We start from the raw sequence: 20024 nt of genomic DNA, 5'->3' as shown, positions 1-20024 counted from the left end.
ATCATTAACTTTTTCCATTCGTTTGACTTTCCGTATTTTCTATAGATATTTATATAAATAGATCAATTAACAAGTCAAACTTTGAATAAATTTGAATTTTGATCTAGTTGTATTTATTTATTTACTTAACTAATTGATTAAGGAAAAAATATTGTCAAAATTTGAGAAAGAAATTAATAGTATCATATATCTAAGAATGGAGGTAGTACATAAGTATGAAAAAATAGCCCAAAGATACAATTGAATTTTAGCAACCGTCGTAGTAAACTATGTCTAATTCTAAGGTACACCGGACATTTCACTTGTTTTTGAATCTATTCACCTTCTTGTCATTGGTATTATAGATTTTAGGAGTTTTGGACATATATTTGAGCACGTTTTTGCCCACCAAAAAGTTTGACTTGGTTTAATGGTCTCCTTTCACAAATGAATTGACAATTGTAAAATCTAAAAAGAGCTCTGTGTGAAAATAAAAAAGAGGTGAAATGAAAACAACAAATTATATAACAAAGAAAGGCATACAAAACAGAAACGAAAGAAAAACAGAAATGGCATACATGGGCGGCAAGTGGAAAAAGAGAAATGACAGTGCACACATTCGGCCCAGTCACACATAGAAATAGGTGCTGAATAATTTTAACTGAAATACATTTGCAGTTTTGCACGAATCTTGAAAAGCATCTTCAAGCCCAATCTGGTGTTCAGCTTCTCTATTTTTCAGCATCAGAATGGGCTTGTTAGCCCAATCCGTTCCATCGTGAAATGTACAGGCCAATCTGGCCCAAGTTACGTCCAGATCACTCGTGATCGCAGATCTCTGTCAGCGCCTGAGCAGCCGATAAGACTTGCAGCAGCAACTTGCAACGACCGCCACGTGGCGGTCCTCGTGGCGCGCGCCTAATCCTCAATTCCTCATCCCATATAAATATTCACTTACACCCCTTGCGTCCCAGATATTTCGTCTCGCTATTCCCGTTCGCGGAACAGGCCACCGCTTCTCCCGTTCGATCGATCCAAAGAAACAGAGGGGAGGAGGAAGCAAGCCTTCGCCTCGTCGGAGCGGAGATGCTGCCGTCTGCGACAGGGTACACCGCCGGTGACGTCTACTCGGCGCGCGAGATGTTCCATCCCTTCCACATCTGACTTCTTGTGGCGGCGGACCGCAGGGAGTGGTTGGATCGGATCGAGCTACTGGATAGCCAGGCTTGCTGTAGGTGGGCGGGCGTGTGGGAGCCAAATCTGGAGAGGGATGAGCTTTAGCGCCGTGAGAGCTGCGGGGCATGGAGGCAAGGTGGAGGAGGCGCGGGCCATGCCGGCGGAGGTGAGCTGGGAGATGCTCGACAAGTCGCGGTTTTTCGTACTCGGCGCCGCGCTCTTCTCCGGCGTCTCCGCGGCGCTCTACCCGGCCGTCGTCCTCAAGACGCACCTCCAGGTCGCGCCGCCGCCGCAGGCCGCGGCCTCGACGGCCGCGGCGGTGATACTCCGGCGCGACGGGCCCCGGGGGTTCTACCGCGGCTTCGGCGCGTCCCTCGTGGGCACGGTGCCCGCCCGTGCGCTCTACATGGCAGCGCTCGAGGCCACCAAGAGCGCCGTGGGCTCCGCCGCGCTCCGCCTCGGCGTCGCGGAACCGGCGGCCAACGCGGCGGCCTCGGCCGCGGGCGGCGTCTCCGCCGCCGTCGCGGCACAGGTCGTCTGGACGCCCGTCGACGTCGTCAGCCAGCGCCTCATGGTTCAGACCGCTCCCGCCGCAGCCGCAGCCGCGCACTACCGCGGCGGCGCCGACGCGTTCCGGAAGATCCTGCTCGCGGACGGCGTGCGAGGCCTGTACCGCGGCTTCGGCGTCTCGGTGTTCACCTACGCGCCATCCAGCGCCGCGTGGTGGGCGTCCTACACGACGGCGCAGCGGCTCCTCTGGCGCGCGGTCGGCCCCGCGCACCACGACAGCCGCGGGGCCGCGATGGCTGTGCAGGGCGCGAGCGCCGCCGCGGCGGGAGGCGCGGCCGCGCTGGTGACCATGCCGCTGGACACCGTGAAGACGCGGCTGCAGGTGATGGACGCCGGGGCCCGGGCGCCGACGCTCGCGGCCGCGGCGCGCGACCTGGTGGCGGAGGGAGGGTGGGCCGCGTGCTACCGGGGGCTCGGGCCGAGGTGGGCGTCCATGTCGCTGTCAGCAGCGACCATGGTCACCGCCTACGAGTTCTTGAAGCGGCTCTCGGCCAAGGAAGGCTCCCTCTGAGCTATGGTCGAGCATGTATCCATAGCCTCCATCATGGCAGCGATTGGATGATCCTTGTACATATCCAAACGCGTTCATCTGTTGGGTTCCTTGCGCCGACGGAGATGATGATGAAAAATTTTGTAAAATAAAGAATTCATTAGACTTTCTTGAAATGTTGTGGTGAATCGCGTTCCTCAATTGTGCGAATGTGCGGAGCTCTCGGTCCATTGGTTGTTGCAGTTGGCATTCTCCTCTTGCGATTGTGACCACTACTGGTGTCTATGATAGTGTTGGCTCGCAAAGTTGTTTTTTTTTTCCGGCAGAAAAGAGAGCAGGCCGGAGAAATTTCCAGGGAAAGGTTGTTCCTTCTCCATCTTTGCAAGACAAACACTACTGATTACTGAACCGCCGTTGCTATTCGCACAGATCCAGCACCTGTGTGAGATCAGCATTTAATGAAGTTTTACTGAAAATTACTGAAAACTCCTAAACATTTAACTTTATACCTAGTGTATAGTGCACCATCGCAAAGTAAATTTGCAAAAGATAGAGTAGAAGAGATGCCAGATCACATGATCGGATGCCACGACTTGAACCCACCCGCGGTTGCGTGCTAAACTGAAATAAGCAAAGCTACCATAAGAGGAAACACGTAGTTCCTCCCTATTAAAATATTTATCGCCGTTGAATTTTTTACAACTTTGACCATTCATCTTATTTAAAAATTTATTGTAAACATATAAAAAATTAAGTCATGATCATCACACACAAAGTAGATGGTATTTACATAATATTTTGAATGAGACGAATGGTCAAAGTTGTAAGAAAAATCAACAGCGATAAATATTTTAATATAAAGGGAGTATGATACGTCACCATGCAGATCTGGATTAGTACTAGTAGTTTCAGATAGCAACATCTAAAAACAAAAAGGGTACCACTGCTGGATAAGGAAGGGGGCTTTTTCCTGCTTGTGGGGCCATGGTGAGGCGTAGAGATTTAATTGGAATGTCTAGCCACTGTGTTATCCCAGTCATTTTGGATTGGGTTTGGTCTGGTGGTTGCTGCTGGACCAGCAATGGCGATCCAGCAGCGGTTGACCCCTACCAAACCTCCCCTCCTGCGGCTTCTGCCTTTCTTCCCTGAGCATCGCACTGCGCGGCCGTTGCGCCATGCCGTCATTCCTTTCTGTTTTGTCTGTCTTCTCATGTACAAATGCATCGCTGGCCACGAGGAGACCTGGGGTTTGGATCCACCAGCTAATAATTGTAAGGTAGCTAATTTTAGTTACAGTGGATCCAAACGGAACCAGCTAATGTCTAACTAAATCTTTTCTAACAAGCTAAATATCAATTAGCCAATTAACTGGTTCAACCTAGATAATTCCAACTAATCAGCTAATGAATTAGCTGGGTGGATCCAAACAAAATATTGGAGTTGCCTCCGCTAATACAATACCAAGAAATAGCATTTGGAATAGTATTAGCCTCTGAGGCTCTGATTGGCATCGTAATATTCTAGGAAACGTCACTTGTCCCGTGAGGGTGAAAGTTTCTTTATCTTCTTCTGCTTTTCTAAAAAGTTTCACGATTCCAACGGACATCCAAATATCTAAAGAAAATATTTACCGCGACTTGTGATGGACGGATACAAAATTCCAGCAAAAATAACTTCCTCTGTTTCATAAAAAGTGCAATCATAAGTTTGAAAAAAAATCCTACAAAGAGTCCAATTCTAGAAATTGGATCTCAATTACCTGCCTAATTAAATGGTTAGATTTGTTTTGCATGCCAAAACTAACTTCATATGACAAACAAATGAGAGCATGAAAGTTTTTTCATATCACCACTGATCTATCTAAAAAAGCTAGAATTGTATTTTTCTTAGGATGGAGGGAGTAGGCTTGAATAGGTTGGGCCTAGTCCAATGAGTTTAGGTGCCCTCGTTGGTTCCAATGAGCTGCCGGCTATGAAACAAACAGCCGGCATACATTTTATATATAACTCTCCAAGAATAAGTTGACTCTTGATGGGATCAAAACTAAAGAAGATTACGCATACATATACTACCCATATTTTCCAATAGCGAAGGTCAATTCAACTCATTTCCTTCTTATTCATCTTTCCTTAAAGAAAGTCCTTTTTCATACCGTTTTTATAAGTCATCTTAGGGCAAAATATTGCTACACGTCAGCGGTCTCATAAGTTGTCCCATACACTTCTATGTGGAATTTTTGATGACGTGGAGGAGATAGAGGAAGGAGAGAGAATGAGGTGGTTACTTTGCAAAACAAGCATGAGTTACAATCTGATATTTTCGCAAAACAAGCATGAGTTACAATCTGATATTTTCAACATGAAGAGGCAAATTGAATAGAGGGAAGAGAGTTGGGTGATTCAAGAAGGATGGGTATCATGATAGCGTCTCCGAATCTTATCCTCGCCTAGTACGTCACGAGCTTACTGCAGGATAAATACCCTTAGAAGCCAATCCTCCGGAAAGTACAGCAGTAGTATCCAAATATGCAAATGCTGTGGCAGGAGCAGGATCGGTCAAGTCGTCTGAGATTTGCAGCAATGAAGGCGGATGTCCATTGCCAGAATCCACAAGGGCAGCGGAGGCATATGGCAGCATCGTAGTTCAAGAGACATCTATGGGGCATGGATGGAATATCATCGTGCTCTAGGATTGGTTTCTGACTTGTCTCCACTTATTGTCTTGTCACTTGACTATTTGTTGGAGCAAGACCAAGGATAGGCAAGGGAGCAGTGGCGGCGTGGAGCGCCTCAGCATGGAGATATAATACATCAGGGAAGCAAGGTAGGTGTTATCCTGTTCTTTCATGTACATTTCGAGATCCCGAAAAGGTAACTGCAGCTCTAGCATTATATCCCATCATATATTTGATATGGTGTACCTACTGTACCTATATATACGGACGCAATATTACATAAATATAACTCCTCCCCGTTCTCTCTCCTTGTTTGTGCTCTCCTCTCCCTCTCTAGGAGCGCGTACTATCTAGATCTGGGCATGGTGGTGGAGATTTTGGACCAGCCCGGCTTAGATCTGGACTTGCCAAAGATTCCTCTCTCTGCTGCGGGGGTGATGCCGATGCTCGCGGCTGCAGCAGCGGAGGTGGAGGCAAGCCGGTCCCACTGCCACCCCCGCTGCAGGTTGCGTTGCTGAGGCCTTGATCCACAAAGCTGAAGTCGTCGCCCCCTGATGTCACCTCAGACCCTGATCGCGTGAGGCAAGGAGCTGCGGCGGTGTCAAGACTCATGTAAATTAAGTGTTGTGTGTTTTGATACATGTAATATCTTGTACCATGTAATATCAGCAAACTATTTTAAACTTTTTTTATGGTGTACCAATATGTTCAAATAATACAATCTATTATTAGTGGTGCATATTGTTTAAGGTACCACGAATTTAAAATGATCGTGGTACCTTATCCTTATATTCGTGGACTATAAATTCTTGTACTAATGATCAACACAACACCATTATAAAAGTTTCTAAAAAGGTTTGTGCAGAGGCATGCAATGGTTATTTTTCAAATTTTAAAAGGAGGAGTGTAAGGTACATGCAGATAAAGCTATAAGACTATCTCCAGCGATATTCTGTAAATCTCGTCCCCTTTCTTTTTCCTCCATATGAACTTCATTCTCTATACCAAACTTAACTCCAACAACATCCTCTATTTCCATCTTCTATACCCCACAATCTTAATTTTCTATCCTTTCTTCCAACTTCCCTTTCCCTTGCCGCAACGCCGAACGGCGCCGTCGCCGCCTCCCGCGCCCCGCAGCGCCGCCCGCGCGCCCCACCTCCCGCGGCCCGCCACCCCTCCCGCGCCCCGCCGCCCCGCGCGCGGGAGCCGCCTCGCGCGCCCAGCCAGTCGTCCCGCCCGTGCGAGCCGCCTCCCGCACCCCACCTCCCGCGGCCCGCCGCCCCTCCCGCGACACACACCCCCCCTATGCGCGGGAGCCGCCTCGCGCGTCCAGCCGCCCGTCCCGCCACGCGCCCGCGCGGAATTGGTGGTCCTCTCGCGGCCCGGTGGTCCGCCCGCGCGAGCCGCCTCCCACGCGGAATCGATGGTCCTCTCGCAGCCCGGTGGCCCGCCCGCGCGAGCTGCCTCCCTCGTCGTGCGCTGCTCGGGCGCCCATTGCTCCCGGCGCCCCTCCTCCCGCGCTGCTCGGCTGCCGCTGCCCATCGTCCCGCGCTTCTCGGCCTGGTGCCGCCCCTCCTCCCGCACTATGGACTTCGAGGACTGGTTACAGCAAACGGAGATGGAGCAAGATGAACATCAGCGACAAATGGAGATGGAGCTAGACGATCTGGAGGACTTCACCCTCCTGATGGTGTCCATGGGGGGTCCCCAGGTGCCTCGCGAAAGGGTGCCTTGCCAAATCGTGCCTTGTGATCACCATGAAGGATACCATCGGATATGGGCAGACTACTTCGCTCCCCAGCCGGTGTATGGCGACCGGCTGTTTCGACAACGGTGCGTCGCATGCATGTGTAACATAATGTGTCTGCGGTTTCATGGCGAGTGAACTAATACTTCCTGTCTTTGACTCCGCAGCTTCCGTATGCGATGGCATGTGTTCCTTCGGATTGTCGACGTGGTCCAGAGGGTGGATCCTTATTTCATCCAGCGTCCGGACTGCACAGGCCTTATGGAAATATCTGCCTTGCAGAAGTGCGTGGCGGCCATTCGCATCCTGGCTTACGGATTACCAGCCAATGCGGTCGACGAGTATGTGCGTATCGGTCCCTCGACAGCTCAAGAGGCCTTGAAGCATTTCTGTCAAGCAGTCATCGATGCATTTGGTGGATACTATCTGCGAGCGCCAAATGAAGAGGATGTCCGCCGCCTCATCGAGGAAGGTGAACAACGGGGATTCCCAGGAATGCTTGGCAGCATAGACTGCATGCATTGGACGTGGCGTAATTGCCCATCATCGTGGAAGGGCATGTTCACCGGCCGTGGGAAGTCACCTTCTATGATTCCAGAGGCTGTGGCGTCCAGGAACCTATGGATTTGGTATGCTTACTTTGGAATGCCAGGTAGCTGCAACGACATCAATGTTCTTAATAGATCGAGTCTCTTTGACCGCTTCATGCAGGGGACCTCGACGCCGGTGAACTTCGCAGTCAATGGGCATTCATACAACATGGGATATTACCTGGCAGATGGAATCTACCCAGACTGGCCCGCATTTGTGAAGACCGTCCGTCAACCGATGGAGATGAAGACTCGCCTCTTCGCTGCAAAATAAGAGGGTGCTCGGAAGGATATTGAGAGAGCATTTGGTGTGCTTCAGGCCCGGTGGGCAATGATTCGTGGGCCGGCCTATCCATGGGATAGGGACGAGGTGCGGGATATGATGACCGCATGCATAATTATGCATAACATGATCATCGAGGACGAGGGTGACAGGGCAACGAACACCATCTTTGAAAATCCCGGGGAGCATGTCGACCTATCAACGGGGAACTTGGGGGACCGACATGCTTTTGTTCAAGCACATCACCGGCTACGAGATCGTGATGTCCATTTTCGCCTGCAGTTGGATCTAATTGTGCATAATTGGAACCTACATGGGTCGAGGGTTACCAGTGCGACGGATGTGCTACATGTGCGACCCCATGCACGCCACACCACACCCAATTACATGATAGAAGAAGGTATGCAGTTGCTTTTCCATCTTTTGTTGGGGCTATGATCGTAATGTGTTGTTTGTTTATTGGTCTGATTTTAAAGGTTGCTAATGGTAATGGGAAGGCTGGGCCATCTGCATCTTCAGTTTAGGAATATGTGGATATGGGTTTCCCGGAGGAGATGGTTCTGAAGGCCATGAAGGATAATGGTAGTTTTTAATAACCCATTCCATCTCATTTATTTATGTTATTGGTGATTTTACATACTCTATTCGACTGCTGCTTTTGCTTTCAGGGGATAACGGGGCAGATTCATTAATTGAACTTCTTCTTACCTACAAGGTATTCATCTACACGCCTGCTTTTATCCCTTGCAATCTTTTTCTCAATCAAACAGCTGTTTGTTTTCCTGACTTGTCCATATTTATGATGATTCATGAATTCTATTTTTGTACTTTGGTTGTTAATATTGCTAGTTTATGTAGATGCATCAATTGTATTCTCAGTGCTTTCCTATGCTTTTTGTACAGTATTTCTTACATGAGATGTCGCATATCGATGAGAAAGTTGATTACTTGGTGAAAATGGGATTTCCAGAAGATGAGGTCAACATGGCTGTTACTAGATGCGGTATGCTCTCTCTAACCTCCGTATGCCTTAGATTCTTCAGCAAAACAAGCAACTTTTTTTTAGAGACCATGTTCCTAAGGTTAATCTCCAACCTTGAAACTACTCAGGGCAGGATGCATCCATTTCTGTTTTGGTTGATTCAATCTATGCCTCGCAAACAGCAAGTGGTTACTTTGGCAAATCTTCTGACCATGAGGTGCCTTTTGGTTTAACTGTCAATTTAAATATGTAAAAATGTGCAGTTCTAATGTAATGGGCTGACAATGTAATTCTGCAGGATAATTCCTATGGAGGGAGAAAGAAAGGAAGGCCCATGGAAGGGAACAAAAGAAAGAGAAAGAGGTTTGGAGATCAAGCACAAGGAAGTAGAGGGCCCTTAATGATGAGCTCATGCGTCTCCCAAAACCAATGGTTGGTTATAACTTGCCAAACGGTTTAGGGTCAGTGAACAGATCGCTAACTGAACAGGCTATTGGGCCACCATACTTCTATTATGAGAACGTGGCACTTGCCCCAAAAGGCATTTGGGATGAAATATCAAGATTCCTCTATGATGTTAGGATTTTACCAATATTTTAGGATTTTGGATGCTGTGAAGGATATCATGGCTCGTCCGTAGTTTCTGTGTATCTTTGTTGTCTTGTTCCAGAATTTTAGCATTTTTCATTTTTGTCGAACTAGTGAATGATTTGAAGGCTGGCTGGTGTCATGCACATGCTACTCTAATTTAGGCTTCTTGCCTTTGGTGATCAATGCAAAATTGTCAGATTGGCACAATTCTGTGGCCCTGACGCTTTCCTTTTTCAAATTAGTATTTCTCAATGCGTTCTAGTAGCTTTGGGAACAGATCCTTGATCGGAGCAGCAGTACAGTACTCCTGGACGCAACAAATATCTGAAATTGTGAAGCTGTGAAAGGGGCAGTGCTACAAGTTCCAACCACCCACTGAGGGTGAGGAGCTTGTGTGCGCCCCAACCCAAAAGATCCTGCCTGCTTCCCCTGACGGTTACCACCATACCGCAACTCCAACCAAAGCCATAGAAACCAGTGCAGCAACAATGAGAATGAGAGCTAAAGCTTCCAGGCTCTGAATTTTCAGCATGTTGGTGCCTGCATCAGCCTAGGTGCCTCACAGCATACGACCTGTTGCAAACTGCTTTGGGCTTCATCGACGATCTGTCCTGAATTTGGGCACACAAGCAGAATCTCAAATTTCCAACACACAGTTCATTTAAACAATAGTTCTCGCAGTTCATACAACACTCAGCACTAAAAGTTCTCAAACATGTAACAATAGTTCTACGATCAGGAATACACGCAAAGTTCCGCAATCGTACACAAAGTTCTCAAATAATACAAACAACGCAGAGTTGGGAAGGCCGATACCAGTCAGGGAGGAGGCAACGAGTACTTTACAAGGATCTGCTCCTGCTGTCGCTTGTAGAACAGCCGTAGCGCTGGCGAGCATTTGTCGAGCTCTATACTAAGAATACGTTCCTCTTCCGCGCGTTCTTCCTTGGCGGCCCGAGACCGCTCCATCTCCATCCGACTCTCCCTGTCATTCTTCTCCATCTCCATCCGACTCGCCTCCATTGCTAGCCGACTCTCCTCAAGCGCCGGACGACGTTCCTCCAGCTCCCTTTCCGTAGTCATCTTCTTCTCCTGCAGCACAGCCATCGTGGCGTGGTGGCTGGCCATCTTAGCATGACTCTCCTTTATTAATGACAGCTTGTTGCCCCACATATAATTCATTTGTGAAATGTATTCTGACGAGGACGACGATGTGGCGGCCTTTTTCCTCGCTGCTTTAGTGGCATCCCTCCCAATCGGCCTCTTGCTCCCGCTGGAGGCCGGGACATCAGACTCGGCTGGACCGCCCACTTCGTTGGCACCGCCAGCTGCTGCATCCGAGGAGTCGTCGTCGAGCACATGTACCTTGGAGTGAGCCCCAATGCACGCCTCCCACTTTGGCTCATCCTTCAATAACTTCCAGGAGTGCATCTGGGTGAAAGGCTTCTGCAATGCCGCAGCATACCAAGCCATTGCCTCCGTCGTCTGCAGATGCTCAGAATAGACAAAAATAAGGTGTATCAATTGTATAAATTGGATATCTCTATATAAGTAAAATCCAGGTCCATGTTGTCCATGAATGCAACCGTAGAGAAGTTGAGAAGCATGTCAAGTACCTTGTCCGCGTCCGACATGCCGCTGGGATTCAAACGCAGAACACTACTGTAGAACTCGGAAAACTTGGTGCAGCACTCTTTGATGTAGTCCCAACGAGTCGTGAGCGACTTCTGAGATCTCTTCGGGTAAACCCCTCGAGATGAGTTGTAGCCTTTCATGATCCGTAACCAAAACCCTTCTTTCCGCTGCCCGGTATTGACAACCGGGTCAGTACTTATGTTTAGCCACCACTTTGTCAGGTTTACGTCTTCTTCGGGATTGAAATTGGGAAGCTTGACCTTCGGACCACTTTTCCCAGCATCGGGGTCGCCCACTCGGACACTCGGACCTTCACTGAACTGCTGCATTGGGGGTCCTGCTGGAGGCGGCATGGTTGCTGGAGCAGGGTAAAAATAAGGAGGTACTGGTGGCGGCATTCCGTATGGATGGAACGATCCCATCCATTGCGGCCGAGAGGCAGCATTGGCAGCAGCTTCAACCTCCTCTCTCTCGTCATTGTTGCTGCATCCTTGCATCGCGTAATTGGTCACGCGGTGCATGACCCTACAAATCACAAAGCACAAAAATTTGTGTGAAGAAGGGTTTATGGCGACTGAAACACCTTGCAAACATATGTGCGGACAGCAAGTTGTGTGACTTACAGTACAAAAGAGATATATATGGCAAAATAATAATGATACCTCTTTTGGTCATCGGATATGAGTAGGTTTGCACACTGCACTCTTTAGTAACAAACATGCCCAGCTACCTCTTTGTTTCATGTTATTACGCCATGTTAATTACTGCCTAAAACATAGTCATTCGGTTTAGAGGCTTATAGAGAAATATGATTAGGGTACCTTACTAATGTCAGTGTTTCCTTCAGTCTAGATTTAGAGGTTAGTGCATATTTCACAAGTCAGTGCTTAGATAGTGACAATAACCTAAGTTGAGATGTTCAGATAAGGGACCTTTTGTCTGCCTTAACTTTCTTTGGTGCAAAAGAAATATTTGATTCTTTCTTACAAAGTAAATCTGCTAATTTAGATTTCAGTATTCTTTCATTCATGAACAGAAATAGTATCTTCTTTCTTAAATCATATTTGTAAATTAGATTGTTATATAGTTAAGCTGAAATATTCTGATAAGATACCTTGTCTGCCTTGAATTTCGTTGGTAGAAAGATCTAGTTATTTAAATAGTTCTGAACTTTTTTTATTCATGAACAGAAAAGTATCTATATTTGGAAATTAGATTGTTATATAGGTTATATACGACGCATGAGTAATATGTACTTGAGTCATATTTGAAAATTGAACTTACGAACTGTTTGTTCCTGCTGCAAGGTGAATAATATGTACTTGATGCCTTCTGAAGCTTATGATTATTGATGTCTTCTGTTTGTCCAAAACATCATGAAGATATGTTCAGCCTCAAAAGATGGTGCAGAGTTCTGTTTTTGTCATGGTTGGATGCTCCTGCTCTGCCTATATTTATGAAGTTTGATACTTCTTTTTCAGATCATTTCTTGCTAATATAAGACAAGTTCATTTCTGTCAGGTTGTTTTTGCTGCATTCAGCTGTTTGTTCTCCAAGGATTTGTAAGGGTCAGTTCATCTCTTGCTACCTAGTATTTGTGTTTTACGTCGTTGTACTGCATTTGTGTACTGCACAGAAAGGGCCCTATGTAGCATGCTTCTTTTCTTATCTTTCTAGGTGAGTCTCCCTAACTTATCTATTTATCTGCTCATCTTACATCTCTAGGTCTTATCTATAGACATTCTTTCTCTTATGTACTTATCTTTTTTTTTTTCAAATAAGGCATTTGGCCATATGTGGCTACAGTCAATCTATCAATGCCTCTATTTCATTTTCATGCTTTATGCTGCAGTCTACGCTAATCCTAGCGAATTTAAAGATAAAGCTGCTAATTCTGCAACCAAGACAAAAGATTATCACAAGAAAAAGATTTGTCTTGTGAACACAATTTCATTTTTCATAACATGTTAAATAATAACCTGATATCTAGCATATTTATTTTCCAGGTATCGCCTTTCACCTAACAAGAAAACAGCAAGGAAGCTGCTGCTCGAGGAAGAAACTGGAAGCGAAGACGGTGGCTGTGAGCATGATACTCCAAAGCCTAGGTATCTTCTTACTACAAACTACAAAGGAAACAGATAGACCAACTAGACCATTGCTGCACTTGATCATAAAGCAATATCTCTATTAGCTGTCATCAAGTTAGACATTTGCTAGATATTTGTTCAGTTCAGAGATCCTGAAATCCCCCCCCCCCCAACAAAAAAATGCTTGGTTCTTTCAAAATGCAAGTTTGCTCTTTAGTTGAACTAAACACTAAAGACTAAGCAGAGGCTAGGTAGGTTCCTGAATATTAATTTGAAGCTCAATATGATGTTCCATTCTAACGTAAAAAGTACTAGCAAGGTTAAAACACAGCTTGAAATAATTCTCTCTCTCTAAAGCGTCTGCTTTCTTGGATTGATCGTATCTAGCACTAAAACTGTGCCCATGCCTCCATGGAAAGCAGATGGACTGGATCAATCAAACAAGTCTCACCATTTTATTCAGGCATGTAACCTTATAAATACAGGATGGACAGCAAGGAATGTTGGTAGAGTGCCTAGTCAGTGTGCAACCCTATCTTGTCACAACCAATTGATGATGCTTTTAATCAGTTGGCAATCAATTTCAAGCAATCCATCAAGGACAAAGTAATGGACAGACTATCTAAACAACACTATATGCATGCATGTAGACAAGCTCAGCATCTGGTGTTGCAAGAACGACAAAGTGAGGTTCCATCGCATCCCAGCATTGTTGATTGGTGAACAATTTCATCACTTCAGAAAAGTACGAGAGGTATACCTTCCCCTCCGGCGCCGCTTCGAGGAAGACGGGATGTCTGCGGATCTGGAGATGAACCGCCGTCGAGGGCTTGCCGACCGCCGCCTCTTTCGTCTCCCTTCGCCGCTGCCCCCTCCCTTTGCAGATGACGGCCGAGAGTCCCTCTCGCCTTCCCCTCGGCCAGCCCCGAAGGAGGAACTGTCGCACTCCTCCAGATCCGCCGCGCGCCAGATTCGAGCCGGTCCCGGCCCCAATGTACCAAGTTCGACCGCGGGGGCACCGGCAAGGTCCTCCTCCGCCGGGGACCCGATGCGCCGGGGACCCTACTCGGCTGCTTCCTCCTGCGCCCGTGCGGAATCAGCTGGTGAAGATGCGGGCGTGGGCGACCGGGATGGAGGACGCCGGCCGGGACTTCCTTCTCCCCGTGCGCAGGCCCGAGCCGCCCCCGGCGGCCCTCGAGCGCAACGCCGATGCCGACCGAGACGCGTCCGCCGCTCCTGCGCCTCCCGCCAATCTGGCCCCGCCGCCCCTCTTCCAGATCTACTCGCCCGCCAAGCCCCGCCGCACCCGGCAGGCCCTTCCCCACCGGCGACCCAACGGCGGCCGTCGCTTTCCCCTCCCCGCAGTTTCCTCCCGCGCCCACGTGGAAGGGGCTGGTGGAGATGCGCCGGAGGGCGACCGGGAAGGAGGACGCCGGTCGTGCCTTCCTCTGTGCGGGACGCAGAGCTCGTCCCCCATTTTACCGCACGCGATAGAGGGCACCGCTGGAACGTTACAGGAGCAATAGTATCCTCCGTAATAGAGAACAGAATGTTTTACGGGACATCGCTAGAGATAGCTTAAAGTTGGGCTGCCGGACCTGTCCACAAGACAGCTTTTACACGAACCACTCTATGTCAAAATCAACCCGTCAAGATTCTTTGCTACTTAGACTGTCTCCAGCGGGAAACTGTAAAGCGTTCTGTGCTCTATATATAGAGAAAGATTCCGTTCTCTATTGCTCCAGCAGCGTTCTCTAAATGGTTCTTTAAAATAGAACGCTACAGGTTTCCTCTATATATAGAGATTCTCTCTCCTCTTCTCTATTTTTCTTTACGTTTCAAACACTGAATTAAATAAAAATAAAATATGTCCATAACGTTTGAGGTATGATAAATACGTACGTACAAAAATTTAGAACAAAATACGTTTCTAATATAGGGTTTAATGTACAGAGAACGAGATTTAGAGAACGTTGTTGGAGAGAAATGAGATATAGAGGAGAAAATCTTGTAGAGAATTCTGTAAATGAAGAATGTAGAGGATGGAATTTGGAGGATATCGCTGGAGACAGTGTTAGTATCCACATCTCACTCCCGCGGCTCTGCCTCCCCATGTTTTGCCAACTTCGCATCCTAACCATCCGATCCTTCTGTACATCTGCACCACCCACCCCCTCCTCCTCGACCCGCCTTATCTCTTAAGTCCAACTCTGAACTCTTTCTCTCTCTCTCTGCCTGTGGGATCCACCCATCGTCTCCTACCTCCGTGAGGCATCGTAGATGCCGACGAGCGTGTCGTACGGGGAGGCCAGCACCTGCGCCTGGTCGACGAGACGAAGCATGAAGCCGTGCCCGTCGTGGCGGTGGCGACTGAGATGGCCGTGACGGAGGCCGAGAAGAAGGCGGAGGAGAAGCCCGCGCCGGCGGCCGAGGAGAAGGATGCGAAGAGGGCTGAGGAGAAGGCCGCAGTCCTTTGGCAAGGGAGGAGGAGGGGGAGCGGCTGCTGCTGCTGCCCGAGCCCAAGCAGCATCGCGCGTGCGTCGCGGCGCTCGACAACGTCCCTCGGCGGCCCGGACGTGGAAGGAGCGAGGTCAGGCTTGCCTAGCCTAGGTGGCGATGCGGACGCCGCGCCGTCCTTCTCGTTCCAGCACGCACGGAGGGTGTTCGTGGCGCCGGAGACCACGCCCAAGTTCGAGCTGCTGGGACTAGGGGGTGGCGACGCGGAGGTCGAGGGACCAGACCTCGCGAGCGCCGCGGCGGAGCAGAGGCAGCGCCGCGGCGGAGCAGAGGCAGCGCGCGGCACCGACGAAGCCCTTCCTGCGGGTCACCTTGAACCGCAAGCCCTCGATCCCTTCGTTTGTGCTCAGATGCATCTCCTCACGCCCCTCCTCTCTGCAACTGCAGATGCATTGGTACTGCAGCTAGCTAGTGCTAGGTAGCTTGCACATGGCGTGAAGGTGCAGTGCCATGTAGCATGTGGCCGTCAGAGGCATGCGGGCTGGGGTGCGGGCAGCAGCGCGAAGGGGAAGCGGGGGAGGTAGGTGGCGCAAGAGTGCGGGGGAGGATCCGTCGATGCGAGAGTTTAACGCTGGACGGAGGAAGAAGAGATGGAGGTGGAAGAAGATAGGTGGGTCCCATCAGTCATAGAAATACACGGACAAAGAGCACGACATATATCACTACCGGAATAAAGATTTTTGCCGAGTGTCAAATATTTTGCCGAGTGTTTTTTCTCGGGCACTCGGCAAAGAGCTTCTTTGGCGAGTGCTGGGGCACTCGGCAAAGAAGCTCTTTGCCGAGTGCCTTTTTCAAGACACTCGGCAAAAAAGTTCTTTGCTGAGTGCCTTATTTAGACACTCGGCAAAGATAATTTTCAAATCATATTTTGAAGTAGTAAATTAATTTAAATAAAAATATTTTCAACTACAAAGTTGTATAACTCATCAAGATGCACAATTCTTATTTTGGATATTTCTTCATTTGACAAAATAAATGTATATTTGTTCACAAAACATATATATCTCTCTCGCAGTTTATGAAACTAGAAGAGAGATATATAAGATTTGTGAACAATATTAGAATTATCATGTCAGATGAAGAAATAACAAAATAATCAAAATAAACTTTGTAGATCTTGAGAAGTTATAAGATTTTACAGTTGGCAACATTTTAATTTGAAGTCATCTTGTCAACAAAAACTACATCTGAATATAGAAAATTTAAAATTCGAATTTTTCAAATGTCCTCGAATGGAAAAACCATCAAAATTAAAGTTGTAGATCTCAAAAGGTTATGAAAGTTTGTAGTTGACAACCTTTTGATTTGAAATCATTGTGTCATATTAAAATACGTTTGAAGTTTTTAAATTTGAAATTCAAATTTTGTAAACGATCTCGGATGAAGAAACTATTAAAATAAAAGTTGTAGATCTCGAAAAGTTATGCCACTTTGTAGTTGACAACTTTTCATTTTAATTTATTTACTATCTCAAACAAACAATTTACACTCGGTTAATTATAATATGTGGAGAATAAAAACGTAATGTTGACACACGTGGTCCAATGGTGCAATGGTAGAGGAAGTTGTTTGTGTGCAGGAGGTCGTGAGTTCGAAACCTATCATCGACAAATTATGAAAACTTGTTAAAAAAATGTGCAACTCATTAGATGGGTCACTAGCTGGATGTGCATGCCTCCCCCAATAATATTTTTTCCTGTTTCATTTTTTTGGATTTTTTTCGATTTACATTTTGCCGAGTGCTTCTCTTTGCCGAGTGTTTTTTTGGTACTCGGCAAAGCCTTTGCCGAGTGCCCGACAAAAGACACTCGGCAAAGACGCCTTTGCCGACGAAATCGCTGCCGAGTGCCTTTTGCCGAGTGTAATCTGGGCTTTGCCGAGTGTCCCAGACACTCGGCAAAGCCCCTTGATTCCGGTAGTGATACTGATCCAATACAGCGGGTATGATGGTATTTCGCAGGGCCCTTCCATATTGCTTAGCTGACTTGGCAAGCTACGTCGGCAAAATTGGTAATTTATTAGCTTCGCGTGTAGAAGGGTGATAAAAATGCAGGAGCCAAAATAAGGATGGCAAATGAGCAGGTGCCCGTCGTAAAGGTGGCAAATAGTTAAATAACTCCTAACCCCCGTGCCTCCCACCCCACGTCTACCAACGGTTCCTTCCTCCGAACCCCGCCGCCATCCCCTACGTTCACCACGCTCCGCCCTCCACCTCACGACTCAATCCCCCACGCCGCAACCGCTGCCGCCACCCTCCCCAACGCGCCACCAGCAGCCCTCCCCACACGATGCCGTCCCCACCGTGGCCTTCCTCAGGTCGACGTTGAGCGCCACCCTGCGCACTCGGATCTGGCGACCTCCAATCATGCAGATCGATGGGCCGACGCACTGCCGCTCTCTGCACACGGATCTCCGACCTCTCTTCGCCCCAGTCGGCCGCCCAACGATGCCGTGCTGCACACTCGGATCCGGAGACCTCCAATCGCACGGGTCGACGGGCCGCCGTATAGCCACTCTTCAATCTCTCTCCACCCCAGCCGGCCGCTCGGGAACCGAAGGCGGCGGGAAGAAACTGCGCCATGCTCGGTTAGTGCTGCCCCCCTCCCATGTCATCATCGTCGCCGCATAGCTGCCGTATGTCCTTGTGCCCCGCCGGCCACTAGGCCTCCTCCCCGCGTGTGCTAGCCCTCGTTCAGCCATTGGCTCCGCTTGCGCTTCCGAGCATCCCAAGCCCAAAGCTCCAAACCCCCAACCTTGCAGCTAATCCCTCTGCCTGCCCTCAATGTTGCCGCTGCCGCCTACCTCGAGGGGTTCCGTCTCCTTTGATGGATCTCAAGGTGAGATGACCTGCACTAACACGCTCATATGAATGGTTTCAATTGGTTCTCATGTTGACGGTGATGGTGATGGAGATTTATTCCATCAGATGGTAAAGTTGTATTCACAAATCACAAAGAGCATGGGGAGGGCGTGCTGATGGCGGTGCTGATGGACTCTGCGAGCTGCTCTCGTTCTGCATAGAGGATGCCAGCTAGTACTTTGCTCAATATGTTGCTGAGCAGGTAACCAAAAGCTCTTACAACCTGATCGGGCAATCACCCTTACTTTATCTGATCATGATTGTTCATATTCAATGCTTACAAGCACTTGAGAAGATATAACGGAGGCAGCCTATGCATTGCTTGCAAGCAGACATGATCACCACTGTGCTGACATATATTGATTTCGTCTCTACAAGCATTCATATTATATACTTTAAGAAGTCATTTTTGGTGCTGAGAAATTAGTACACCTAAAAAATATGCTTTATTCTATGGTTCAGAGGGTTGCGATGTTACCAGTGGCAAATGCCTGCAATAAGATCCCTGCAGATTGTACCTAGTTTGTGATGGCTTCATTATACATGAAAAGGTGATATACTGCCGTGGCAAAAAATTATATGTTGTGTAATATACTGCAATCTTCATTATTATACATGAAAAGGTGTTGCTTCTCTTTCAGTTTCTTTCCATTTTCCACTAGCTAGGAAATTTAATTTATCACATTAGCGGTTCCCATCTCTCATAATGATCTGCTTGCTAGCTGTTAATTCTTTGTTTTTCACGATTGTAGAGTTAATGGTACAACACTTAATCACTGATGTTTCAATTCACTTTCTTAGCATGCAAACTATTTTTTGGATTCGTTTTCAATCGGGTGGATCAAGCATCAAGCTTCTGGGATCTTTTTCTATCCATCCAAGTGATGTCCAGTTTCTCCGATGAACGGTGTTCCCTTCACACGGTGGGATTGGATTTTTCTATAAATCCTCTTCCTTGTTTTCTATGCTTTTATTGCAAGGTGGAGTTGCTAGGAGCTTCTAAGGTCATATGTTTCCTTTATATTTCTTGCCTTTTTGTCATATGTAAATATTTACATTTCTTTCATTTGTCCCCCATTATTGTTACCAGTTCGATGGAGGCGATCTAGCATATCACAATTGTTTGCTTCTTGGTAAATTGAATTTTGCTTTACTTTATCTCTTATTTTTATCCAATATCATAATCTTATTTAGAATCTGTTTGGCTAATCTGTTTTGGGAGAAAAATAATTAGTGTTAAAAATCAGGTCATCAAATTTAGGTAAAAACATCTGCACAATATTTAATTCTGGTTAATGGCTTGGACTATTTTCATTTTATAGACCAAGTTACTTGTTTGAATAATAGGTTTTTGGTTGTGCGAGCTCACGACAGTGACTGCCAAGTGTACTGCCCATGAACAGGGCATGGAGGCGAAGCTGATGATTTAGTCACGATTGCTCTATAGTTTTGGAAGGAAATGACTACACCTTATGGAGGAAACGGTTGGCTTTCTCTGCTTCGGTTCCACCAGCAATGTCTCTATTGTGTTAAAACGGAATGGCACAGGGGAGTGTCACTAGCTAGAGCCTGCTTGTTGCAGGGGACATCATCGAGGGAGCATGATGCCCTCCTCTATTACTTTGATGGGTTCAGTGCAGGATGTGTCTCCTTCTCGGATCTGCTGATTGCTAAGGACGAAAGGTTCAAGCTCTTCGTGAAGATAGGATGGATGTCCACGTGGCATATTCTGATCGCAACAATTGGCATATCTACTGTTAGAACTTGGTTTGCAATGCTCTATAATTTTTTCTTCAAAGATAGTCATCTGCATATTGAACCCATCCTTGCTATTGGC

The 20024-nt window shown here is 47.5% G+C and overlaps 3 protein-coding genes across 3 annotated transcripts; 2 read left to right on the top strand and 1 right to left on the bottom strand.

Annotated features, from left to right (window-relative positions):
- Positions 1 to 927: 927 nt before the first annotated feature.
- LOC112878353 (solute carrier family 25 member 44-like) lies at positions 928 to 2372 on the top strand. The gene has a single exon (XM_025942813.1). The coding sequence runs from the start codon at positions 1250 to 1252 to the stop codon at positions 2234 to 2236; it is 987 nt and encodes a 328-aa protein (XP_025798598.1). The 5' UTR covers positions 928 to 1249; the 3' UTR covers positions 2237 to 2372.
- A 7373-nt stretch (positions 2373 to 9745) lies between these two features.
- On the bottom strand, positions 9746 to 13851 carry LOC112873963 (glutathione S-transferase T3-like). The gene is made up of 4 exons (XM_025937080.1): positions 13571 to 13851; positions 12005 to 12078; positions 10702 to 11245; positions 9746 to 10570 (listed from the first exon to the last, which is right to left on the bottom strand). Exons 3-4 carry the CDS (start codon positions 11239 to 11241, stop codon positions 9905 to 9907), a joined length of 1206 nt encoding a protein of 401 aa, XP_025792865.1. The 5' UTR covers positions 11242 to 11245; positions 12005 to 12078; positions 13571 to 13851; the 3' UTR covers positions 9746 to 9904.
- Positions 13852 to 15025: 1174 nt separating this feature from the next.
- On the top strand, positions 15026 to 16022 carry LOC112876872. Its single transcript, XM_025941053.1, has one exon. It carries the CDS (start codon positions 15186 to 15188, stop codon positions 15747 to 15749), a length of 564 nt encoding a protein of 187 aa, XP_025796838.1. The 5' UTR covers positions 15026 to 15185; the 3' UTR covers positions 15750 to 16022.
- The last annotated feature ends 4002 nt before the right edge of the window (positions 16023 to 20024 follow it).

This window comes from Panicum hallii, chromosome 9, assembly GCF_002211085.1.
Source record: "Panicum hallii strain FIL2 chromosome 9, PHallii_v3.1, whole genome shotgun sequence".
NCBI lineage: Eukaryota > Viridiplantae > Streptophyta > Magnoliopsida > Poales > Poaceae > Panicum > Panicum hallii.
Note: the sequence above shows the minus strand (reverse complement) of the source record. Positions and strands in the feature narration are given on the sequence as shown.

Bases quoted from the DNA above. Each gene is read 5' to 3' on its own strand.
- LOC112876872 (XM_025941053.1), top strand. From the start codon at position 15,186: ATGGCCGTGACGGAGGCCGAGAAGAAGGCGGAGGAGAAGCCCGCGCCG.
- LOC112873963 (XM_025937080.1), bottom strand. From the start codon at position 11,241: ATGCACCGCGTGACCAATTACGCGATGCAAGGATGCAGCAACAATGAC. The intron at 10,571-10,701 runs GTACTTGACATG...GAGCATCTGCAG, and splicing joins GCATGTCGGACGCGGACAAG to ACGACGGAGGCAATGGCTTG.
- LOC112878353 (XM_025942813.1), top strand. From the start codon at position 1,250: ATGAGCTTTAGCGCCGTGAGAGCTGCGGGGCATGGAGGCAAGGTGGAG.